Genomic DNA, 27,678 nt, shown 5'->3' on the forward strand with positions numbered 1-27,678 from the left:
TACTATCTTGTACGAAATTTTCTGGCACATCTTTTTTCTCATCATAAATTTTTTGTATTTGTATAGAATTTTTGAATGAATATACAACTTTAAAAAAAATTTCGTTGGTAAACGTTGTTTACTTCAGCTTCGTGAATTGAATTTTGGAATTTGGAATTTTAAAGAAACTTATTCCGAAATTTGGAAACACAATTATACAACTTTGGCAAAAATGAGAAAAAGAATTGTCAAAATTTGACACGTCATAAGATTACTATTCAAAAAAACACGCGAAATCAGAAAAGGCCAACTTCAAGTTAGGACAGAAGGACAGACCAAGCATTTTATTATTATATAATTAGTTTTATAGTTTTTATATCAAAAATTTCATAGATAGAATTTTTTTTAATCGAATCTTCATTTTAGAAATTTGAATTTAATTCATTATTTGACCGAAATTAAAAAATAACCGAACAAACAACGGATCGAAAAATTTTTGCGCTAATTTTGAAATTGACCAATCACAATTTTCTTTATTTTTGTTTGGTCAATTTTAAAAATCGCGCCAAAATCTTTTGCCACCAATGAAAATTCTGTTAAATAAATAATCGGCGAAATAAATTTTTTTTTTAAATATACAAATTTAAGTTAATTTAAATTCAACTGAACAATAAATTTGAGAAATAAAAAATAAAAACACTTTTATAATTAATGAAATTTTATGTCACATAAAAATTATTTTTTTCTTTATTAAAATCATTCGAAAAATGAACCACAACAACTTTGTATGCAATATAATTTACTGGTTCCTATTTTTCATCTTTTCAAAAAAAAAAAAATTCTCATTTATTAATTGTTCGAACTAAATAAATAAAGGATAATAATTATAATTCCACAATAAAATATTTTACCACGTCAGTTTTAAAGTAGAAAAAAAATAATTTTTCATATTATGATTAAAGATAAATTTTCTTAAAATGTTATTTTAATTACATTCGTTAAATGTCTTAAATACCTTTCTTAATGTCTTCAAATATGTTATCAGTTTTTAATTATATTTCTTATCAAATTGTAAGTAAACTTTGTAAAATTTTGTATTGTTCAGTTTTTCAAAAAAAAAAATATATTACAGCTATTATTTAATTAATTTATCTCATTATTACATAATATTCGCAATATTTGACTAAATTTATCAAAAAAAAAAAAATTCAATTGCAAATTTTTTTTTCAGTTATACCTAGTTTTAAAAATTATATTCAATATGAATTTCCAAATACTTTATTATAATGATAAAGTTTTAATATCTTTAATTCATATTTATTTTGTTATGTAAAATTATCTAGAGAATAAAATGTGTCTAGAAAATTATAAACTTCATTGGATGTTGAAGCTAAAATATTTATATTTATTTAACACAATAATAAAAAAAATTAATATATATATATATTGAATATCTTTATTTATTTTCTTCTTTTTTACATTGGATAAAAAACAATTTAAAAAATACACTTTTTTTTGTTCGTTTTAAATTATACATTATTTAAAATACAATCGTAAGACTATCTAATAAATGAAATTAAATAAAATTTTCATATATTATATTCTGATATAACATATTATCTTACACGTCGTTGACAAACGAATATCGACAATGATAATAAAATGAATACTGTAATAATTAATAAATTGATTTGCACAAGTATCAATATACTTTCTGTTAAACATTTGGTCAAATCTCTAAAAAAAGAAATTAATATTCCTTATATTTTTTACTAAAAAAAATTTTTTTTTAATTTCCAATCAATATTGTCACCATTTTTAAATCTTAATTTCAAATATTAAATTTCAAATATTTTAATTAATTAAAAGTTCTCGTACTGAAATTTTGCTAAATTATTCACATATATCGAAGTAAAATATCTGTAAAATTTTAACTAATTTAAATAAAATCTGTAAAAGAATGAGATTGTTTAATATATTATAATATTTTAAAAATGTCTATAATTTTTATAAAAAAAAAAAATATATTGATACTTGAAAGAAAAAATTACAACTATCTTTTTTGTTTTAATACTAATTCAAAAAAATTAACCTACTTATTTTGTATAAAAAATTGAATTTGGCACATTTATTCCTTATAATATATTTAGAGGCAAAACAAAAACTGTACACTCTCACTTTTAATATTAATACTCTTTTTTTTTGGATGAGGAATGTCCTAAGTACTTTTTTTTTGCATAACTAATTTATATATTAATAATTATTATTAACATTATGCTATATTTCCATTTAGATTGTCATCGACACCTTTCTTCGTAGGCGTTAACGATTGTAGTGACACATTTTTCGTTTGTCTGAAATTTAAAAATTAGAGTAATAAGTAAAAAATTTTATTTTTCATTTTTTTGAAATATTTCAAAAAAAACAACTTCCTTTTGGAAAAATTTTAAGCCTGCTCTCGTAGTTGGGAAACAATTTTTTTTTTCAATTTTAACGGAATTTTTAAAAATTTTCAAAATGTAAAAATATTTAATTTTTCTATTTTTAATTTTTATAATTTTTCATGGCAAATATTGCATAAATATTTTATTTACAAAAGGGAGCAATTAATTTTTCCTAACAATTGTTTGTTTATAAAAAAAACAGATGAAATTAAAAAATATTAAAATAAATTTTTTCTGGTAAAATTTCTATAGTTGAAACAAAATATAAGACACACGTACTAGAATTAAAAATAAATTAAAATATTATTAAGACCAATATAATATATATATAAGATTTCAGTGGGGTCGAAAATAAATTAGAAATTTATCTCATTTTTGTCCATATAATAATTATAATTCGTTTTAACTTCAATTAAAATTTCTAATCGATTTCTTAAATACAATTTTTAATATAGTTTTTCAATTCTTTTATGTTACAAATAAACTAGGTAATAATAATTAAAGATAAAAATTTATAAAATTTTCAGTTTTCGAATTAGCAATTTGACAAAATTTCTTTTTAAAACAAATTTTTACTTAACAAAATTTTTAGGTAATTTTTATTAGATAGAAATTTTATTTTACATAATTTTTCAATTCACAAAACTTTAATTTATTCTACTTTTTATTTACACACATTTTTTAATTTTGATAGAATTCTTAAAACGGCGAATTTTTATTTTTGTCCGAAATTCCAAATGACCGAATAAATTGCGCGATTTTTAAAATTGACCAATCACAATTTTCTTACTCATTTCTGATTATGGTCAATTTTTAAAATCGAGCTCAAATAATAATAAAATAAAAAAAAAACGAATAAAAATTCGATAATTTTTAAATGGAAACCACAAAAAAATTCCAACAAATTTAATGTGGGGAATAATCTTATGTGTTCCATTTGAAACAAATCGAAGAACAAATGTTTCTTTTTATAGCAAAAAGCGAGTTAAAAAAACTTACCTTCCAAAATTTTCTCCCTCTTCAATAGTATCTGGTAATCTTTTATTAAGAGTTTCAGGTAATAAAAGTGTTATCAGTCCGGCACAAAGTGCAAGTGTCCCATAAAATACATGTGGAAAGGGAAACCAAATTTCTCCCTGAAATATACATGTAATTTTTTATATTTTTATTGTATTTAAAATTCTATTTCAAAAACATTAGGATACGAATTACTTTAAAAAATAGAAAAATGAGAGGAAAAATTACTCACCGTGCGCCAGAAGGTGTTTTAAATAAAAATGAATTGGCATTTAAAAATTCTTTTTCATTATGATTCTTAGATGAATAACAAACATTTCTCAATAGGTTTTAAAATCAGTTTACGTGCCCGATTTAAATAAAATTGAGTTTTTATATAAAAACAGTGTTTTATGGGGAATCAGAATTTATTTAATCTAATAAATACTGTAATAAATGATAAAATAATTACTTATTTTCAATTTTACATATAAATAATTATATTGATGTAGTGTTTGTGTCCGATTTTAAAAAATTAAATTATAATGTTAAAAGAACGATTTTAAGAGTGACAAAATTTATTTAAGAGAGTCGAATGATCTCTGAAATTTTTTGGCAAGAAGAGACCTTTAATTATCGCTCTACATAAAAACGGCACTAAACGTGAAAATGATAAACATTGATTTTAAAATACTTTCTTCTCGAAAGACGGACACTTTTTACAAAAGCAGCTAGAGATCGTTATCTTATATAAATTTCCTAAATCCTAAAGATTATACGAATTCATACAAAAACACGATTGCAAAACAAAAAGTAATATAATGAGGGGTTCATTACCTCCTGCCGCCGTCAGATGGCAGCAGCATGCAGGGCGCACAAAGTCGCAGCTGTTATTAGATTACTTTTCTACTTTTTGTTTTGCAACCATGTTTTTCTATCGATTCGTACAGTCTTTTGGATTTAGGAAATTTATAAGATGAGGATTTTGGCTGATTTTGTTAAAAGTGTTCGTGTTTCGCGAAAAAAGTATTTTAAAATCAATACTATTTCACGTTCAGAGCGATAATTAAAGCTCTCTTCTTGCCAAAGAATTTCAGATACCGTTCGACACTGTTAATGCATAAATATAAAAACGAAACAAGAAAATATCTTCATTGTTAATAAATTTATGGGGGATCTCGGGTGAAGTGATCAAAGTAAAAAAAAATTTTGTCTCAATTTCGCTCAAACTGGAGTAATTTGTACTTCTATTGGGTGGTAATTTATCGTAAAAAAATTTTTCAATTTGGACCAATATTTACTCGGGGGGAGGGGGTTGAAGTTTATGGGTAGCGTTTTCTTTAATAATTTTTTTTTCTTGAGTATCAAAAAAAAAAATTTTTATCAACATCAGTTTCGATAGCTTTTTTAATGCTCTTTCGATTGAGGACATGCATTTTTGAAAAAAAAAATTTTTGAACCAAAAAAAATTAATTTCAAAATTTTTTTTGACTTTTTCGGGGTAAAAGGTACGATTTTTTTTTTTTTTTTTTTTTTTTAAAGGAAAGCTGAGATTTTTTCCTGTAGGGACATGTAGTTGAAAAAATGGGACAAGAAAGATTAAACCTTGAAAATTAACATTTTTTATTCACTTTAGCGCTGCGCTGCGATCTACCACGTGACACATTAGTAGTATGGTATTTGGAGAGAAACATTAATGCTCTCTGCATTTTACAGGGTTAAAACTGTTATTGAGTAAATACCTGTATTTCATCAACGTTTAAATTTGGATAATAATAAATGAATAATAATTATATAAAGTGGAATCTTGGAAATTATAAAATCGGTTCAAAAATAAATGTAGCATACTAATAAGAGTTTACTTTATTATAGTAATCAGTCTTATCAAATAAATACTCATTTATATCAATTCATCATTCATTTGGTTATTAATTTATCCATTTATTCGAATATTTGACTGCAATGAGTCTTTATTTGACTAAGAAATAATATAAAATGAATATTTTTTTCATTAAAGTTTTCTTCATAATTCATTACTTACATTATTCTTGATGGAGACGACTGCTTTTCCCCGAAAGGACAAAACGTCGAATAGCAAAACGTCGAATGGACAAAATATCGAAAAGCCAAACTGTCGAATGGACAAAATGTCGAAAAGTCAAGACGTCGCATAGTCAAAACGTCGAAAGGTCAAAATGTCGAAAAGCCAAACTGTCGAATGGACAAAATGTCGAAAAGTCAAGACGTCGCATAGTCAAAACGTCGAATAGTCAAAACGTCGAAAGGTCAAAATGTCGAAAAGCCAAGACATCGAATGGACAAAATGTCGAAAAGCCAAAACGTCGAACGGACAAAATGTCAAATAGCCAAAACATCGAACGGACAAAATATCGAATCGCCAAGACGTCGAAAGGACAAAATGTCGAATAGCCAAAACGTCGAATAGCCAAAATGTCGAAAAGCCAAGACGTCGAAAAGTCAAAACTGCGAATGGACTAAATGTCGAAAAGTCAAGACGTCAAATGGTCAAAATGTCGAATGGACAAAATATCGAGACGTTATTTTGCTCTGAGTTTCCCTTCTATATAATGCACACTAGTTTAACTGCTTAAAATTAAAAGTTTGTATTATTATTATTATTATTATTATACTATAATAATTACTTTACTACTACTACTATTATTATTATTATTATTATTATTATAAAAAAAATGTAAAAAAAACATTAAAAACAATACAACTAGCGATATCTATCGAGTGTTAAACGCAACACAAACTAGTGTGCATTATATAGAAGGGAAACTCAGAGCAAAATAACGTCTCGATATTTTGTCCATTCGACAGTTTGACCATTTGACGTCTTGACTTATCGACATTTGGTCCATTCGCAGTTTTGACTTTTCGACGTCTTGGCTTTTCGACATTTTGGCTATTCGACGTTTTGGCTATTCGACATTTTGTCCGTTCGACGTCTTGGCGATTCGATATTTTGTCCGTTCGATGTTTTGGCTATTTGACATTTTGTCCGTTCGACGTTTTGGCTTTTCGACATTTTGTCCATTCGATGTCTTGGCTTTTCGACATTTTGACCTTTCGACGTTTTGACTATTCGACGTTTTGACTATGCGACGTCTTGACTTTTCGACATTTTGTCCATTCGACAGTTTGGCTTTTCGACATTTTGACCTTTCGACGTTTTGACTATGCGACGTCTTGACTTTTCGACATTTTGTCCATTCGACAGTTTGGCTTTTCCATATTTTGTCCATTCGACGTTTTGCTATTCGACGTTTTGTCCATTCGACATTTTGTCCTTTCGGGACAAAATTAATAACCAAATGAATGATGAATTGATATAAATGAGTATTTATTTGATAAGACTGATTACTATAATAAAGTAAACTCTTATTAGTATGCTACATTTATTTTTGAACCGATTTTATAATTTCCAAGATTCCACTTTATATAATTATTATTCATTTATTATTATCCAAATTTAAACGTTGATGAAATACAGGTATTTACTCAATAACAGTTTCAACCCTGTAAAATGCAGAGAGCATTAATGTTTCTCTCCAAATACCATACTACTAATGTGTCACGTGGTAGATCGCAGCGCAGCGCTAAAGTGAATAAAAAATGTTAATTTTCAAGGTTTAATCTTTCTTGTCCCATTTTTTCAACTACATGTCCCTACAGGAAAAAATCTCAGCTTTCCTTTAAAAAAAAAAAAAAAAAAAAAAATCGTACCTTTTACCCCGAAAAAGTCAAAAAAAATTTTGAAATTAATTTTTTTTGGTTCAAAAATTTTTTTTTTTTCAAAAATGCATGTCCTCAATCGAAAGAGCATTAAAAAAGCTATCGAAACTGATGTTGATAAAAATTTTTTTTTTTGATACTCAAGAAAAAAAAATTATTAAAGAAAACGCTACCCATAAACTTCAACCCCCTCCCCCCGAGTAAATATTGGTCCAAATTGAAAAATTTTTTTACGATAAATTACCACCCAATAGAAGTACAAATTACTCCAGTTTGAGCGAAATTGAGACAAAATTTTTTTTTACTTTGATCACTTCACCCGAGATCCCCCTTATATGAACCCAAATCTAAAACATCTATTATCTATACGCATATAAGTATACATTAAATAAATTCTGGTTCCTCATAAAATACTATTTTTAAATATTTAAAACTCAATTTGTTTTAAATTGGGCACGTAAGCTGATTTTAAAACCTATTGAGAAAAGTTTTTTTATTCATCTTAGAACCATAATCAAAAAGAATTTTTATGTGCCAATTCATTTTTATTTAAACCTCCTTATGGCGCACCGTGTACTATAAAAATTAATGAAAAGAAAACTCACTAGAAGATTAATTTGAGGTGCGCAAACACCTCCAAGTTTTGCGCATGTTGAACTAACGCCAAGTCCAACATTTCGAACAACTGTTGGAAATTGTTCAGTTGTAAAAATATAAATAGCACCATATGAGGCGGTAATTGCTAATTTGGAAAGCATATAAAATGTAATAGCTAACCAGTCCATATCTGAAAAATAATATTTTTTTTTTTTTAATTTATACTCTTCCCTATTTATAATGTGAAAAATTTCATAGAATAAAAAAATTTTGTTACAATTAATTTTGTTAAATTACATTTCTTTGAGACGCATAAATATTCCAAATTTTTTGAAATTTTTAATGTTTCGAAATTAATCAGCTCGAATTTCTAGGTTACCGAATTTTATAAAGTAGAATTTATATGGCTCAAAAATTAATGAAGTGGAACACTAATTTTTTTCACGACGAGATTTTTATGTATTATATCAATAATTTTCTAGTTTTTGCGAATCAAAATATTTCCAAAAGTCGTTTTGCGAATTTTTTCAAAATTTATCGTTTAAACAATTTTTAAGCAAAAAAAGATTAGAAATGATTATTACTGTTCTATTTGATAAATTCGAGCTTATTAATTTCCATGGTTGCCACGGGTCAGGAAAATCAGAGAAGAGTTTGGGAATTTTATGAAAAGTACTGGAAAAATATCAAAATTTCTAAAAATATTACTAAAATTATAATTTCTGAAATTTTCAATTTAAACTTTTGCTTTTAAAAATTATTGTCTTACATTTTTATAATTGTAGGCCTCGGATCGAGTTTTAAAAGAAAAAAAAAGTCATTTTAGACGATTTACATTACAAGAAAAGTCTAAAAAGTCAATTTTTTTTCAATAAATTTAATTAGTTGATAAATATTTTATTATTATTAACATTTTTTTTATTAGAAATTATATAAAATTTATTAATTCCTTAAAAAGAATGTTTCACAGAAATATTTTCAACAATTTTTTTTTTTAAACCATCTAATTAAAGTCAGACAAATTTTCAACATTTCAATTTAGTTTCAGAAGAAATTTTCAAAAATAATTTAAAGTTACATTTAAAAAAAGAAAATTTTTCAAGTCTGATTTATGCATATTATTCGAATTTAGAATTTCGAAAATTGTTTCAAATTGTTAAATTTTCGAAGAATTTGATTAGAATATTATTGAAAAAAAAAATTAATTTTAAATGAAAATTTGTGAAATAATTGAATGTTAGAAGATTTTTAAATAAATTTGAAAAATAATTGAGTTGGAGTTAAAATTTTTTTGGAAGTAATTAAATTTCAGAAGATTTTAAATTGAAACTTTCATAAATTTTAATTGATAAAATTTTTTTACAAACTTTAAAAAATAATAGTGTTTCAGAGTATTTTTAATTAAAAAACGTTTTATTTCTCTAAATTGTTGAAAGCTGTATTAAAGTAATTAAAAAAATTAATTTAGCGAAGAATTTAAAAAAAAAATTTTTAATAATTGAATTATAGAAGAATTTTACAGAATTTTCAATGGAAAAATGTTTCAAAAATTGAATTTTTGATTTTTGAAATTTTCAATTAAAATTGTATTTGAATTATTGAAATTTTCAATTAAAATTTTAATAACTTGAATTATTGAAATTTTTAAAAAATTATATGAACAAACATTTAATTTTACAGAGTTAATAATTAAAAAAACGTTTTATGTAATTGAATTTTTTAAAAACGTAATTAAACTTATTGGAAATAAATAATTCAAAAAGAAATTGAAATTGAAAATACTTATTTTACTAAATTAATCCAAAAATAACAATAATAATGATTTCTATTTTGAAAAAGGAAAAATACGGTAATCCGATATGATTAAGTGGCAAAATAACATATTTTGTAAAATTTATCCAAAAATAACAATTACAAAATTACTTTTCTGAAACAAAAAAAAATAAGTTAATCCGATATAATTATAATTGAAAAAGAAATTGAAGTTAACAAATTTAGAAATAATTGAGTTTTGGAAGAGCAATAGTTAAAATTTTTGAAACTATAATTGAATTTCAGGAGATTTTTAATGAAAATTTTCGTAAATTGGAATTTCTGTAAAATATTTTACAAGATTTAAACAATAATTAAACTTTGGAGAATTTTGAATTGGAAAATGTTTTAAATAATTGAATTTTTGAAAATCTTCATTAAAATTATTAAAATTAAATTATGCAACAGTTTCAATTTTAGATAGAAAATTTAGAAATAATTGTATTTTAAAAGAGTTCGAGTTAAAATTTTTAGAAATATAAATTGAATTTCAGGAGATTATTAATTTAAACTCAGTTTCATTTTGAATTCGTGAAATTTTTTGAAAAACTTTAAAAAAATAATTGAATTTTAGGGAATTTTCAATTGAAAACTGTTTTAAATCATGTAATTTTCGAAGAATTTGTTTTAAAATTGATTTTGTAAACAATTCAAGTTACCATATTTTTTTAATAATTCAATTTTAAAAAATAAAAAAATTCGTGCAATCCGAGACTCATTATTAAAAACCTCTTGAAATATTTGCATTAGGGTCATGGGAAAATATTTTAATTTTTTACTATAAATCAGAAAAAAACAAAATAATATTTTTGTGTCAATTCTGATTTCGAAACCGTAGAAATTCTAATAAATTCACTGTGGGGAATATTCATGCGTCTCTTTTTTCTTGAAACTTAATTTTTTTGAAGTAAAAAAAAAGTTTTTTTTAAATTTATAAAATTATAATTCAAAAAAAAAAAAAAAATACCTTTAGGAACAACAGTCATAAGAAGTAAAAAAAATCCTGAGGTTATCATAGCACCACATAAAATGGCTTTTCTACCCCATCGATTTAAGGTACACATAAGAAAAATATAAGCAGGTACTTCAACAGCCGCTGACATAAAATATGTTGCAAATTCATTATCACTGAGTTTTGCGGCTCCCCACGAAAGACCATAATATGTTCCACTGTTTATCAACCTGTAAATTATTCATTAATTCCTCGTGAACTATTGAAAATAATATCATTTCTATGTAGGAATTATTATTATATAATAAATTATTAGAGAAGCATGAAAAAGTTCTTAAATTCAATTAGAATTTTTATTTCATAAAATTTCATTAAATAGAATTTTATTTTAGCTAAATTTTTATTTCTTCAAATTAGCATCATTTGACAGGAATTTCCTTTTAAACGAATTTTTACTTAACAGAATTTATTTATTTATTATATTATTATTATTATTATTATTATTATTATTATTATTATTATTACCCAACTTTTTATTTAAAAGAATTATAATTGAACCGAATTTTCATTTAGCAAAATTTTTAGTGATTCGAATTTTTCAAACGCCGATTTATAATTTGACTAAAATTGAAAATTATCGAACAAACAACGGACAAAAATGTTTCAACGCTAATTTTGAAATTGACCAATCAAAATTTTTTCAATTTTCATTGTATTCGCAGATAATTTCTGATTAGTTAATTTTTAAATTCCCGCCGAAATCTTCTTGTCCGTTGTTTTTTTTCGGACATTTCCAATTTCGGTCAAACGAAAAGTCGGCGTTTTAAAAATTCAATGAAATATAACAAATTTGTGCAAATAAAAATTTCGAAAAAATGAAGATTCGGTGAATTTAAAAATTCGAATCACGTAAAATTTTGTTAAATTAGAATTCTTTTAAATAAACAAATTTGGTGGAAGCGTAAATTTTGTAAATATTAATTCAATGAAATTTTAGCAAATTAAAAATTTTGACAATGAAATTTTAAAAAGTTATTTCCTCCATCTTAATTATTATACCAACCAATTGAAACACAATAATAAAGTTTTACGTCTCAAATTTGGATATCGTAATAAATCTATAGCAGAAGATTTTTCTACATTCAATTTTGATTCAGTTTCTTTTTCCGATAAAAGTGTTTCCAATGTTTCATTGGAAATATCGACTCCATTAATTTTTGCTGCCTTTTGCAATAAGATTTTTGCTTCTTCTTTTCGGCCTTTGGTCAATAACCATCGACACGATTCAGGAATAAACCTTAAAAATTATTAAAATTAAAAAAAAACCCTATTTTGGTTTTTAAATTAATCAATTGAAACTCGAAATATTTGTTTTGACTGCTAAAAAAATGTTAACACTACAAAAAATGAAGAAAAAAATTTGCAAATTTAAATTATTGAATTTTTGAAAATTGTCACTTACCAATAATATGATAAAAACAATACACTTGGAAGGACAAGAGCCAGTTGTAATGTCCTCCAATCGCGAATTAAGTAGGCAAAAATACCAGTCGTAAAATATCCTACTGTGAAAAATAAATTCACTCCTACACCAGCGAACATTCTTTTCTTTGGTCCAACCATTTCAAGAGCTAAAAAAAAATTTTTTAATTTATTTTCAAGAATTTTTTTTCTTCTATTTTTGTTTTCTAAAATTCGAAACTTAAAAAAAATTGAAATTACAAACATTTCAAATTCCAGCATAACTGTAAATTTTTTTAATTTTGCCCCAAAAAAATATTTTGGTTTTTTTCATCTTAAAAACATGTCTACGATATTTAAAAATAATAATAAAATTAAATTTTTAATAATAATAAAAATTAAAAATACTATTAATCATTTTACTGTAAATTTTGTTTACTATTTAAAATTTAATAAAATTATATAATAATAAAATGCTTGGTCTGTCCTTCTATCCTAACTTGAAGTTGGCCTTTTCAGATTTCACGTGTTTTTTTTAATAGTAATCTTATGACGTGTCAAATTTTGACAATTCTTTTTCTCATTTTTGCCAAAGTTGTATAATTGTGTTTCCAAATTTCGGAATAAGTTTCTTTAAAATTCCAAATTCGAAAATTCAATTCACGAAGCTGAAGTACACAACGTTTACCAACGAAATTTTTTTTAAAGTTGTATATTCATTCAAAAATTGTATACAAATACAAAAAATTTATGATGAGAAAAAAGATGCGCCAGGAAATTTCGTACAAGATAGTAATTTGAAAAAAATTTATTTTTCAAAATTAATTTTTAAGGTACCAGGGGCCAACGAATACCTATTAAATATTAATTATAAAAACACAGGCCTCGAATCAACTTAAAGACACAAAAAAGTCGTTTTAGTCGATTTATATTCCAAAAAAAAGTGGATTTGTTTTTTATTTTAACAAAAATATTTTACAGATTTTTAAATAAAAAATTTTTTTTTTAATAATAATCCTTTTCGAAGGGTTAAAGTTGAAATTTTTAGAAATAATTAAATTTCAAAAGATATTGTTAATTTTCAAACAATTATTAAATTTTACAGAACTAAAAATAATTTATCAAACAATTTTTGGAAAACATTTTTTAAATTTAATTGAATTTTCAAAGATTTAAAATTGAGATTTTTGAAATTAATTGAAACTTTAAGTGTTTTGTAATTAAAATTTTAGATGATTTCACTAACAATTTATTAGAAAATGCGGACAAAATACAATAATTTGAAAATCATTTTTAATTGAAAAATGGTTTCAGATAGTTGAAATTTCAAAGAATATTATTAATATAGTTAAAAATAATTGAATTTCCTTTAGAGTTATAATTGAAATTATAAAAATTTCAAAAAAAAAAATTTTCGATGGAAAATTTTAGAAATAATTAAATTTTAGATGCTTTTAAATTCAAATTATTGAAAATTCAATTAATTTTGAATTCAAATTTTTGAGAATAATTAAATTTTATTTGATTTTAAATTGAAAATTTTTGGGAAATAATTGAATTTTAATTAAAATTTTGAAAATAATTGAATATTAGTTGATTTTAAAACCACAATTTTAAGAAAATAATTGAATTTTAGTTTATTTTGAATTGAATACTTGGAAAATAATTGAATTTTAGTTGATTTTGAATTGAAATTTATAAAACTAATTGAATTAAAATTGAAAATTTTTAAATAATTGAATTTTAGTTGATTTAGGATTGAAAATTTTGAAAATAATTAAATTTCAGTTGAAATTTGGAAAATAATTGAATCGTGGTTTTATTGTGAATTGAAATTTTTGAAAATAATTTAATTTTAGTTGACTTTGAATTGAAAATTTTGAAAATAATTGAATTTTAGTTTATTTTGAATTGAAAATTTTGGGAAATAATTGAATTTTAATTGAAATTTTGGACAATAATTTAATTGAAGTTCATTTTTGATTGAAAATTTGGATAATTAATTTTGAAAAGAAATTTTAGAAAATAATTGAATTTCAGTTCATTTTAAATTGAAAATTTTGGATAATTATTGGATTTTTAATTGATTTTGAATTAAAATTTCGGGTAATAATTGAATGTTAGTTTATTTTGAATTGAAATTTATGAAACTAATTAAATTGAAATTGAAAATTTTTAAAACAATTGAATTGTAGTTGATTTAGGTTTGAAAATTTTGAAAATAATTACATTTCAGTTGAAATTTGGAAAATAATTGAATTGTAGTTTATTGTGAATTGAAATTTTTGAAAATAATTGAATTTTAGTTGATTTTGAATTGAAAATTTTGAAAGTAATTGAATGTTAGTTTATTTTGAATTGAAAATTTTGAAAATAATTGATTTTTAATTGACATTTTGGAAAATAATTGATTTTCAATTGACATTTTGGAAAATAATTGAATTTTTGTTCATTTTAAACTGAAATTTTTGGGAAATAATTGAGTTTTAATTGAAATTTTAGATAACAATTTAATTTAAGTTAATTTTGATTGAAAATTTGGTAAATTAATTTTGAATAGAAATTTTAGAAAATTATTGAATTTTATTTCATTTTAAATTGGAAACTTGGTAAATAATTAAATTTTAAATTGAAAATTTTTGATAATTATTAAAGTTTAATTGATTTTGAATTAAAATTTTTAAAAAATAATTCAATTTTATTCTGATATTTTTTTTTTAAATTTTAAACATTTGTTAAATTTCATAAAAATTTTAATTGAAAAATAATTTTGATATAATTGAATTTGTGATGTATTTCATTAAAATTATTAAAAATAATTAATTTAGTGAAGAATCATTTTAGTTTAAAATTTGTTAAATAATTGAATTGAAAAAGATCTGAAGAAGATCTACATTTTATACTAAAAAAATGTATTTCATTTGCATTTTTTTTCAAATGTAAAAAAAAATGTCGCATTTTATTAAAATAAGTCGATAAAAGTGGTATTTTTGAAAAAAGTCGGAAAATGTCGTATAATCCGAGGCCTGTAAACATATAATTTTCATTATTATCATTTAATATGTAATAATATTCTAATAAATTAAATTATTATTGATAATATTAATCTTTAATTTCTTTATAACAAACAACGAAATACTCAATTTGGCGCGCTTGCGCGCGTTTAATTTTGCTGGTAGTAAATAAAATTATAAAATATTAAAAAATAGTTGTGTATTAAAATTACCTAATATTGAAATTTAAAAAAAATTGAACTATAGTAAAAAAAAATTTTTTTTAACCCTTAACTGGCACAGTTCCACATTCGAACGTAAATAGCACAACGGGTCTGCTGGACCCAACGTATTCAAACGTGTATTGTACAGCCGGTATTGAATATTTTTGCACAAAAATTTAATCTGAGGTAGCTTATCATGTGTTTTTTAAAATTTCATTAGTTTTACAGGGATTAATTTACTTTCAGTTAGTTGAAAAAAATTGTAAAAAATAAAAAACAAAAAATTGCGTGTTTTTACTTAAAAATTCATGAGTTATTTAAAATTTTAATATTATGACTTAAAAATTTAAGGTTATACCATTATTCTTTAAGGAAAAATTTACCACAACAGCAGGACTTGCAAAAAAAAGTATTTATTTTGTAGAATAAAATGTGAATTTTTAGATTAAAATTAAAAATTTATAATTTATTAATGTTTGAAGCTAATTTATTCTTTTTTATCGAATTAGTTGTATCAAAAAACTTAGAAAATTACTAATATGTGAAACTAATATATTAAAATATAAAAAAATATTCAAATTCAATTAATTTAAGCGAGAAAAAATGCTCGGGTCTACTGGACCCATGGTGCAAGTTAAGGGTTAAATAAAAAGTAAATTTTTTTTTTTTTTTATAAAATTCATGATAATTACCAATCACATAAGTAACGATAAAAACGCCACTGGCTGTTGAACCAAGAATTGCTCTAAAAACAACAAATGTGGCATAATTTGGAGCTAAACCAACTATGGTTCCTGAGATTAATTGAATAATTAAACAAATTACAAAAATTGGTTTACGTCCAAATTTATCAGACAAGAAACCAAATGTCATAGAGCCAATCATTACTCCTACCATGAAGATCGAGTCTCCCGTTGATATCCACCATGAATAATCGCACACCATGTCCCACTAAAAGTAAATTATTTTTTTTTTTTTTTAAACAATTTTTATATAGAAAAATTTGTAATTTTTTAAAAAAATTTAATTACTAATTAATCAAATTCAAATAATAGAAGAAAAAAATTATTTAAAAATTTTCTCCGGACAAAAATTCTTGGGAAAATTTTTTTCAAAATTAAAAAAATGTTTCTTTAGTGGTGTAAAAATTTATAAATTCTCTTCTATTCTAAAAATTTAGTTTTTGAATTTTAATTTTTAATTTTTACATCGTATGTTAAAAATTTCAATCTAAAATATCTAATTTTTTAGAATTTGCAAAAAAAGTTTAAAATTTTTTTACCACATTTAAAGCATGCATGAAAAAGAATATTTTGAAAATTAAAAGAAAGAATTTTTTAAAAATTGTTAATAGAATTTTTTTTTTTTTAAATAATAGAAAAAATTTTAAATATATTTAAAAAAAAAAATTATTTTTTAGTCCATGTTAATTTTCAATTGTAACATATATATTTGTTATCTTTATTATATTCTCTGACATATATCAGTGGCTCACATCGATAAGTAAAATTGCATTTTTCTATTATCTTTTTGACCTAGATATTTTAGTTAATTGCATAAAAATTAATAAGAATGTTACAATAATCAGTAATTAAGGACAAATTGCGATTTATTATCTATAATATAAATATTTACGTTTACGTTGATGACTGAGTATTGATAATATTTCCAAATTATCAAGTAAAGATAGAGGTAAATAATCAATAAGAAAAAAAAATTTATTCAAGTTATTAAACAAAAAAAAAAATTTAATTAAATATCCAATTTTTCTTTTAAATTAAAATGTAAAAACTTTTAATTGCAACTCTTCTAAAATTGAATTATTTCTATATAATTATATATTAATCGAACCCAATCTTTAACTGAAAATCTAAAAATTTTTTCATTTTCAGAAATTTCATTCAACTTTTTTTTTGATAATTTTAATTTATTTAAATAATTTTCAAATTAAAAACATTTCTGCTTTAACGCATATTAATTTTAATTTACAATTTTTCTTCCTTTTTTTATTTTAACCGTTTAACTTATTTTTTAATAGTAAAATTTCAAATTTAATTAATTTTCAAATAAACAACATTTTAGAATATTTTAATAATTTAATTTTTGTTGAATAATTCATTTTTAAGGTTTTAATATATTTTAAGATTTACAAGGTAAAAAATAAATTTAAGAAAATTGAAAAAATTTTCCCGACTTTCAAGAATCGAATCAAAACTCTGAGATTTTGTATAGGTATATATAAAATTTTTAAAATTAAAACCAATTTGAAAAACAATTATGAAAAATATAATTAGATATATATTATATATACATACCTTAAAAATACATACCAGATAGATAAAGAAAAAATAAAAATTTGAAACTGACGATTAACGCCAATGACTTATTAAAATACATTAAAAATATGTTACCTTAGTTGCGACTGTACTTGAATATCGGCTTTTGTCATAAATATAATTTTGACAAGCTGTTTCTTTCTTTTTTGATGTATTATTAGCGGCAAATAAATAATATTCATTTAAAGTCGTCACATTTGGCGGTACTGGTATATCATAAAAATGACATTGAGAGGGTCTTTCCTTTTTTGTATTTGTTGCTAAATGTTTTGGAAGAAGCACATCAACATACCCATCAGGCAATTGATACGCTGTATTTGATGAATTTTCTAATGGCAGAAGACATCTAAAATTTTAACATCAAAAAAAAAAAATTTTTTAATTATTTTAAATTTTTGTGATTGTTTATATTTCACATATAAATATTCACCGCAGATTTTCTCGTAAAATATTTTATTGACAAAATATTTTTTTTTCCCTGATTTATAGTAAAAATTAAAATATTTTCCCATGACCCTAATGAAAATATTTCAAGAGGTTTTCAATAACGAGTCTTGGATTGGACGAATTTTTTTATTTTTTAAAATTAAATTATTAAAAAAATATGATAACTTGAATTGTTTGCAAAATCAATTTTAAAACAAATTCTTCGAAAATTACATGATCTAAAACAGTTTTCAAATATTGAAAATTTCCCTAAAATTCAATTATTTTTTAAAAGTTTTTTTTTTAAAATTTCACGAATTCAAAATGAAAGTGAGTTTAAATTAATAATCTCCTGAAATTCAATTTATATTTCTAAAAATTTTAACTCGAACTCTTTTAAAATACAATTATTTCTAAATTTTCTATCTAAAATTGAAACTGTTGAATAATTTAATTTTAATAATTTTAATAATTTTAATGAAGATTTGCGAAAATTCAATTATTTAAAACATTTTCCAATTCAAAATTCTCGAAAGTTTAATTATTGTTTAAATCTTATAAAATATTTTACAGAAATTCCAATTTACGAAAATTTTCATTAAAAATCTCCTGAAATTCCAAATTTTTATTTATATAATTCTTTGTTTAATTAATTATTTTAATAGTTTTAATACAATTTTTAAAAAATTCAATTATTCAAATAGTTTTTGAATTAATTTTTATATTTACAACAAAATTCAAATTTTTAAAATCTGAAAAAATGCAATTATTTCTAAAAATCTTAATCTTATAACTCCAACAAAATTAAATTATTTAGAATATATTTCAGTTGAAAATTCTCTAAAATTCAATTATTGTCTGAAATTTGTAAAAAAAAATTTATTAAATCAAATTTATAAAAGATTTAATTAAAAATCTCCTGAAATTCAATTATTTCTAAAAATTTTAATTAAAAATCTTCTGAAATTCAATTAATTCACAAATGTTTATTTAAAATTATTTTTTTTAATAAATTATTTTTTCGATTTTTGAAAGGCATATAAAAAATAATTTATTAAATAATTGTGGTAGAATTTATTAAATATTGAACTAATTTTTTTTTCAATCATATTTTAATGAAATTCTTCGAAAATTTAATGATTTAAAACATTTTCCGAAATTTTGAATTGAAATAATGTGTATAAATCAGTCTTGAAAAATTTTCTTTTTTTTTTTTTTAATGTAACTGGAAATTATTTTTGAAAATTTCTTCTCAAACTGAATTGAAATCTTGAAAATTTATCTCAGTTTAATTCGGTGGTTTAAAAAGAAAAATTCTTGAAAATATTTCTATGAAACATTCTATATTAAGGAATTAATAAATTTTATCTAATTTCTAATAAAAAATTGTTAATAATAATAATTTTTCGAGAAAAACTGCGGAGAATATTTACATGTGAAATAACATAACCTTAGGAATATTAGTTTTAAATAAGAAAAAAGAATAATTAGTTTTGTTTTTAAAAGTGATTTTTTAGAATTGCTTTGCAACGACCACAATTTTTAAAAAAACGACTTCACCAATCGGTTTAAAATTTACAGAGATTATTCCTTATATAAATAACTAGTTCGTGAACAAAGGACTTTTTATTTGAATAAAAACTTTGAATTCTATTACTGAAATACGAAAATTTGTTAATTTCGCAAAAAATTTATTTTTCAATTAAACTCCTGAGATTTTATTGAAAATTTAAAATTCTTCATCCAAGAATTAGTTATTTATATGTGGAATAAGGCCTGTAAATTTAAAACCGATCGGTAAAATTATTTTTGCAAATTCTGATCAAAGCAAAGCAATTACAAGAAAATTACTTTTTTTTCAAAAAGCTAGTAGCTGTAAAATATTTTAAAATATTTTTTTTATTATAAAATTCGTTTAAATCACTTAAATGTATAGTAATTTTGAATAAAATATTTATTTTAAAAAAAATATATATATTAAAATAAAAAAAAAAATATTTTTTTCCCTTCTAACTAGGGAAAAAAGTTTTAAAAACTATTTTTTATTTCTAACCCGTTAGTTAATAAATTAATATATCAATTAATTTACCTGAAGTCTGGAGTTGTTTCGAGAAAAACACCAGCCATTTTGTGAATAGCGCAAAAAATTGCAGGAATGCATAATATAAAATATGTTTTCCGCTGGTAGCGACCAAATTCGCCCATTAAAATAATGACATCATCGTAAGCCATTTTTGAATGTTTATTTTTAAATATTTTCTCTTTCTCTCTCTATATATATATATATACTTTTCTTTTAGAAATATTTTCTTAGATTTTTTTTTCTATTTGACTAGATAAATCAAAATATTCCATGAAGGAGAAATTTTTTATCGATTTAAATTAATTTCTTTTTCCCAAAAAATTTTTTATTCTCTTGCAGAGCTGATTTTTGTTGATCGATTCACTTTTGTGTCCTACAAATGTTTTAATTTACAAAATTAGTGATTTATATTAAAAATAAAATAAAATAATCTAAAATCCAATTTCAACAAAAAAATAAAATTGATAAATTTAAAAAAAAAATTGTATAAATATTCAAAAAGTCAAAAAAAATCTTTAAAAATCTGAAATTTTGAAAAAACAAAAAATTATGAAACTTTTTTTTCGTAAAGAAAGATAAAAAAAAAATTTCGCTAAAAATATTATTATTGATAATAAGAGTAATTAATTTGGTTAAATTAAAATTAGAAAAAAAATAGTTTTCTCAAAAAGATTTAAAAAAAAAAATTTTATTTGATTAACCCAGATTATCTCACACATTTATGTCACTTTAATAAATATCTTAATCAAAAGATTAGACATTTTTTGTTGTCAGCTCATTTAATTTACTTATCACCTTTAATAATAATAATAATAATTATATGTCTAGTCTTTTTTTAAGCTTTATGTTTATTTATTATTTTTTTTTAATGATTAAAAATGATTTTATCTGACAAAAAAATAAATTTTTTTTTATTAAAAATTTAAAAATCACAAAATGCAATAAATTTTTTTTTTTTTTTAATATGTAGAAGAGTTAAAGGTGAAAGAAATTAAGAGTCTTCTGATCAGATGATATATTGAATTTGAATCAAGAATCGCCTTGTAAATTGAAACTGATTGTATATTTTACTGTCGTTTGAGACTTTCAATGATATTTAAAGCAATAGTTCAACCTTGTTGGGAATGCGTTCGTTTTTTAAATCGAAATTACAAATGTTTTAATAATAAAAATTCTGTTGTGAATTGTAGATTTGAAAAAAAAATTCTCTATTTTTAGAAATTTTTATTTATAAGTTTATAATCATTCTAAATAAAATAATTTTTTTTAATTATATTTAATTTCTTGTTTAAAAAAATTTGCAATACAGTCAAAAAAAAAAGAATACTTTAAAATATTAAATTAAAATTTTCTCTTTAAATAATATAAAAATTTATTAATTTTCTATTATTTTCTTGGGGCCTGTAAATTTTGAGATTGACTATAATAATTTTATTTTCTATGAAAATAATGATGAATTTTTAATTTTTTAAATTATTTTTTGTATATATTATTTTTACACGCTGAAAAATGGAAAATTATTTTTATAAAAAAAATATATTACAATAAAAATACCACTTATTTCTATGTGAAAAATTTAGGAGAAAGACAAATTAAAGATTATAATTTTACTTCCACTCACTTTATTGCACCTTAGCAGAGTAAAAAAACAATTCTTTTTTTTTCTTGTAACCACACTTTAAACACAATGTAAAAAATAAAAATTTTATTAGCAATTAAAAAAACGTGATTATTCACATTTTTTACTATTTTATTTTTTAAAAATTTACCACTAAATATATTCAAAAGAAAAATCACAATTATTATTTTTTCCGCATTCTAATTTAATTATTCTCTTTCATTGTCTGAAGAAAAATATTAATTACTTATTTGAAAATAAAAAAAAAAAACACGTGAGCGTATCAACTTTTGAAATTCAATTTTTTTTTTTTTAATATTAACGAGAAAGGAAGAGGAGATGCAACTCTATATGCAATTCCTTTCAGCGAGAAGACGATTTGAAACCATTTGATAAAAAATTTTCTGCGATTGATGTCTTTACAGTGATGTACTAAATGTTCCCCACTTTACACTATTGATCATGTGCCCTCAGAGAGAAAAGACTTTCAATTAAAATTAAAATTTAATCTACATTGTATATTATTTTCTTTTTAAATTAAGAATTCAATCATTTTTTTTCTATAAAACTAGATTTTTTTATAATTTAAAAAAAATTTCGGTAAAAACTTTGATTTTTTTTTTTAAAAGAATTTTTTTATTTAAAATAACATTTTTATGTAACAGAATTTTATTTTTACAGAATTTCCCTTTGCATGCAATTTTTTTTTTAAATTCTAATACGAATTACAATTTAGCAAAATTTGTAATAATTCGAATTTTTAAACGCCAGAATTTGAAATTCACTGTATCTTCATTTATCCGAATTTTTATTTCACCAAAATTTCAAATATCCAAACAAATAAACGGATTTGGGCGCGAATTTTAAAATTAACCAATCGGAAATTATCAAAAAAAATTGTAATTGATCAATTTTAAAATTCGCGCCAAATCTTTCTGTTGATTGTTTCTTCGGTCATTTCCAATTTCGGACAAATGAAAATTCGGTGAATTTGAAATTATAACAATTTAAAAATTCGAATCACTTAAAATTTTTTAAAACATTTTTGAATTGAAAGTTCTCTAAAATTCTCTATAATTCAATTATTTCTAAATATTTTATTTAAAATTCTTCATTAAATTGATTTTTTTAATTACTTTAATAAAAATATTTCAACAATTCAGGGAAATAAAAAGTTTTTTAATTGAAAATCTTCTGAAATTTAATTACTTCGAAAAACAAATTTATCTCGAACTCTTCAAAATTCAATTAGTAATTGAATGTTAATTCAATTTAAAATTTTTTTCCCAAATTTTTATCTATATAATTTTTTGTTTAATTAATTATTTTAATAGTTTTAATCCAATTTTTCAAAAATTCAATTATTTAAATCGTTTTTGAATTAATGTTTATATTTACAACAAAATTCTAATTTTTAAAATCTCAAAAAATGCAATTATTTCTAAAAATCTTAATCTTATAACTCCAACAAAATTAAATTATTTAGAATATATTTCAGTTGAAAATTCTCTAAAATTCAATTATTGTCTGAAATTTGTAAAAAAAAAATTTCATTAAATCAAATTTATAAAAATTTCAATTAAAAATCTGAAATTCAATTATTTCTAAAAATTTTGATTAAAAATCTTCTGAAATTCAATTAATTCACAAATGTTTTTTTAAAATTTAAATTTTTTTTTCAATAAATTATTTTTTCGATTTTTGGAAGGCATATAAAAAATAATTTATTAAATAATTGTGGAAGAATTTATTAAATATTTAACTAATTTTTTTTTCAATAATATTTTTCAACATTTTCCGAAATTTTGAATTGGAATAATGTGTATAAATCAGTCTTGAAAAATTTTCTTTTTTTTTTTCAAAATGTAACTTGAAATTATTTTTGAAAATTTCTTCTCAAACTGAATTGAAATCTTGAAAATTTATCTCAGTTTAATCCAGTGGTTTAAAAAGAAAAATTCTTGAAAATATTTCTGTTAAACATTCTTTATTAAGGAATTAATAAATTTTATCTAATTTCTAATAAAAAATTGTTAATAATAATAATTTTCTTTTAAAAATAATTTTTTTATTTAATAACATTTTTATGTAACAGAATTTTAATTTTACAGAATTTCCTTTTGCCTGCAATTTTTTTTTTTTAATTCTAATTTAAATTGCGAATTATAATTTAGCAGAATTTATAATAATTCGAATTTTTAAACGCCAGAATTTGAAATTCACTGTATCTTCATTTATCCGAATTTTATTTTCATCAAAATTTCAAACAAAAAAACGGACAGAAATATTTTGGCGCTAATTTTAAAATTAACCAATTGGAAATTATCAAAAAAAAATTGTGGTTCGTCAATTTTAAAATTCGCGCCAAATCTTTCTGTTGATTGTTTCTTCGGTCATTTCCAATTTCGGACAAATGAAAATTCGGTGAATTTGAAATTTCTAACAATTTAAAAATTCGAATCACTTAAAATTCTGTTGAATAATTTATTTATTTATTTCAATATTTTACGGACAAGTAAAATTGCCCTTAACAAAAAAACCTTTAAAAACTAACCTTAAAAACTAACAAACAATGAGAATTTTGATAAATTAAAATTTAGATAAATTAGAATTTTTTTAAAATAAAATATTAGGCAAAGAGAAAATCTGTAAAATGAAAAGAAATAAAAATAAAAATAATAAAAAAAAAAAAAATTAAAATTAAAAATATATAAAAATTTTCTAATTTTTGAATGATACGAAATTTTCGAATTTAAATTAGGATAGTACAAAAAATGTTTCAATTTATTGATCACAGTGAAATTTTGTTATGTAAAATAAATTTTAATTATTTACAAACAAAATTTTGTTTCTAGTAAAGACGGAAATTAGTTTTTTTGAAAAATCGACATTTTATTTTTTTAAAATCATTAAAAATGATTTTTTTAATATCAAATTAAAAAAATATAAACAACTGTTTGAAAAAATATTTTTATAATTTTCTATAAATTTATAATTTACAATATTCTATAAATTAAAATTTTTAATTGCAATTACTTCTAATGAAAATAAAAACAAGAAGAATAAAAACCTCTGTACAATAAATAAATAAAGATGGTTGTCATTTATATTGAGAAATATCGAAACATGAGGTAGGCAATTAAAAATACATTTTTTAATACATCGCCTGATTCTTATATGATTACTATTAATTGCCGAGATACAAATAATAAAATAATTTATTGTGTAATGTATACTGTATATAAAATAAGTAAAAGAAATGTACAAAATTAATTTTATTCACATATCTCTGAAACTTTTAACTTTTCAATGAAAACAAAAAAAAAAAAAAAATTCCGAGTAAAATTGTATGAAGATTAAATTTGAAATTAAATTAAATGAAATTAAATGAAATTAAATTTTTCTTTTGTAATAAAAAATTTATCGAAATTAACAAAATTAAATTAAATTTTTTTTGTAATAAATAATTTATTGAAATTAACAAAATTAAATTAAATTTTGTTTGTAATAAAAAATTTATAGAAATTAACAAAATTAAATTAAATTTTTTTTGTAATAAAAAATTTATCGAAATTAACAAAATTAAATTAATTTTTTTTTTGTAATAAAAAATTTATTGAAATTAACAAAATATATATATCAGAGGGAAATATAAATTAAAGGTTCTATGAGATAAATAAAAAGTAAAAATAAGTTTAAATAAATTTTTACACCTAAGAAAAAAAGATATAGAAAAATAAAAACAAATAATTGGAAAAATTTTTTTTTCTTGAATTTGAGATTAAAAATTTTAAAATTGTTTTTTGTCTAAAAAAAATTACTGTACTTTTTAAATAGAAGCCGAAAAAATGATAATTTTTAATTTAATTTTCAAAAAAAATTACAAAATTTTTTTTTTTTACAAGTTTGCATAAGAGAAATAAACAACCGTATAAAATGAGCAAAAATTTATATATCCCGTTATCAAATCAACTTGCGCGATTATGATCGGCGATTGACAGTAAATTGGTATTTATTAACATAACCAATAAGTGTACTGACTATAAATTGAAATAATTTTAATATATACATCAAGAAGCTTCATACCTAATGTCAAGTTAAAGAAAAAAAAATTTTTTTTTTTTACATTTAATTTCTAAATTTATTTTTTTAACAATTAAACTGAATTAAAACATAAAATCACTTCCCTTTATACAATGTATTTTAAAATAAAAATTGTCTCTTTATCTTTAAATCAGAATAAAATTTCACACGCTTCATGAAATCAAATTAATTTTACGTAATTATAATTTTATGTCACACTCATCTTGACATTTTAAAATGCATATGTAAACTTTTTTTTCATTTCTGTCATTTAAATTTTTTTTTATAAACGAAAAACTTTATAAATAATATTTATCCACATTTTCAATAAACAAAATATATAATATTAAATGAATTCTTAATGATTCATTAGAAAATTTTTAATTAGTTAATTAATTAAAGTAATATGGTAATAAATCAAATATATTTTATGTACATACTTTATCACTTTTAAAATGTCGTTGTTTTCATAAATCGAGTAAAATATTAAACTGATCTTAAAATATTACACTTTGGAATTTGATTGATTGAAATAATTCTTGATACACATCTTTAGTAATTTTCTATAAATTCATTATTTATCAAATACTTTGAAATAATGGAATTTAAAAATTATTATTATTATTATTATTATTATTATTATTATTATTATAATTATCTATAATAATTATTATTGTTGTTATCTATTATTATTATTGTCATTATTATGTAATATTTTTTTCTTTTGTAAGCCCGTATACATTGTTAAATAAATAAATTATTATTATTTATTTACTTATTTATTATTATTATTATTATTATTATTATTATTAGTATTATTGTTTAAAAAAAATGAATATAAATAAAAAAAAAGTAATTAAATAGTTAATAAAATTACAATGCAAATATACAGTATAAAAAAAGAAAAAAATTTGCCTCTGTTTAAAATATTTTTAAAAAATTGTCAAAATATACAGAAAAACTTCTCTTGTTTTTTTTTTTTTAATTTTATTACCGTCATACGCTTTTATTTTTATTTTATTACAGTAAATTTTGAATTTATTATTATTCGACCATCTAATTTTTTATTTCCTTTATTGAATTTTTAAAACTTTACTAAAAAAAAAAAAAATATCCAAAAAGTACAAATAATTTCTTTCATTATTTTTTTTAATAAATAAAAAATAAATAAAATAAAATAAAATAAAAAATGTTTAATAAAATAATTTTAGTTACTTACATTAAATAATTAACAGTAATAAATAATTATTGCGTTAACACGTGATTAAAAATACTAATAATTTAAAATTAGCAAATTTTTTTATATCTGCGTTCCTATGATTTTTTGTTTTAAAAATTTAAATTACGTGATTTGCGATAACTTTAACTTAAAGATAAAATAAAGATGATTTGTCTGATATATTGCTGCGGATATACTTCTAGTCTTTATCATCTTGTGAATTCTCTAAACAGGAGTATAAAGAAACAGAGAGAGAGAGATGGTATAATAATTGTTAAGACGCAACTCGTTTAGAATTGAAGTATGCGAGCCGCTACTCTACAATTTTTTATTTTATCGACCGCATACCTCAACTCAAGAGGCGCGAAAAAAATTCTTCAAATACTAAAAAAAATATTTCACTAAGTGTATTCTACAAAAAAAAAAAAGAAAACAAAAGTTTCTCTGTTACGGTAAAAAATAATTATTAAATATATTAATTATTGAATATTAAAAAAATTAATTTTAATTAAAAAACTTTCGAAAGGATAAATACTTTTACTCTTCATAAATTAAATAATAATTTTTGAAAAATTTGGGATTAATAATATTTTTTTTGCAAAAACTTTTTTTCACATTAAAAAGTACATGAAAAATCGTTAAAAAAAACTTATTTAAAAATTTCAATAATTTTTTATTAACCCTTAACTGGCACCA

At 21.1% G+C, this 27,678-nt stretch overlaps 1 protein-coding gene across 3 annotated transcripts; it reads right to left on the reverse strand.

Moving 5' to 3' along the window:
* Nucleotides 1-1,842: 1,842 nt before the first annotated feature.
* Nucleotides 1,843-27,143, reverse strand: LOC127285754 (organic cation transporter protein-like). 3 transcript variants are annotated; one of them, XM_051311925.1, is made up of 10 exons: nt 26,983-27,143; nt 20,069-20,435; nt 17,629-17,899; nt 15,910-16,168; nt 12,002-12,170; nt 11,603-11,836; nt 10,555-10,769; nt 7,784-7,965; nt 3,423-3,559; nt 1,843-2,333 (listed from the first exon to the last, which is right to left on the reverse strand). In XM_051311925.1, the coding sequence occupies exons 2-10, from the start codon at nt 20,209-20,211 to the stop codon at nt 2,252-2,254; spliced, it is 1,692 nt and encodes a 563-aa protein (XP_051167882.1). In that variant the 5' UTR covers nt 20,212-20,435; nt 26,983-27,143; the 3' UTR covers nt 1,843-2,251. The 3 variants fall into 3 exon arrangements, with proteins under 3 accessions (XP_051167882.1, XP_051167881.1, XP_051167883.1); XM_051311924.1 differs by lacking the exon at nt 26,983-27,143 and adding an exon at nt 21,684-21,970; XM_051311926.1 differs by lacking the exon at nt 26,983-27,143 and adding an exon at nt 21,617-21,684.
* Between the last annotated feature and the right edge of the window lie 535 nt (nt 27,144-27,678).

This window comes from Leptopilina boulardi, unplaced genomic scaffold (genome assembly GCF_019393585.1).
Source record: "Leptopilina boulardi isolate dan_hultmark-lab unplaced genomic scaffold, ZJU_Lbou_2.1 LbouV2_341, whole genome shotgun sequence".
In the NCBI taxonomy this organism is placed as follows: domain Eukaryota; kingdom Metazoa; phylum Arthropoda; class Insecta; order Hymenoptera; family Figitidae; genus Leptopilina; species Leptopilina boulardi.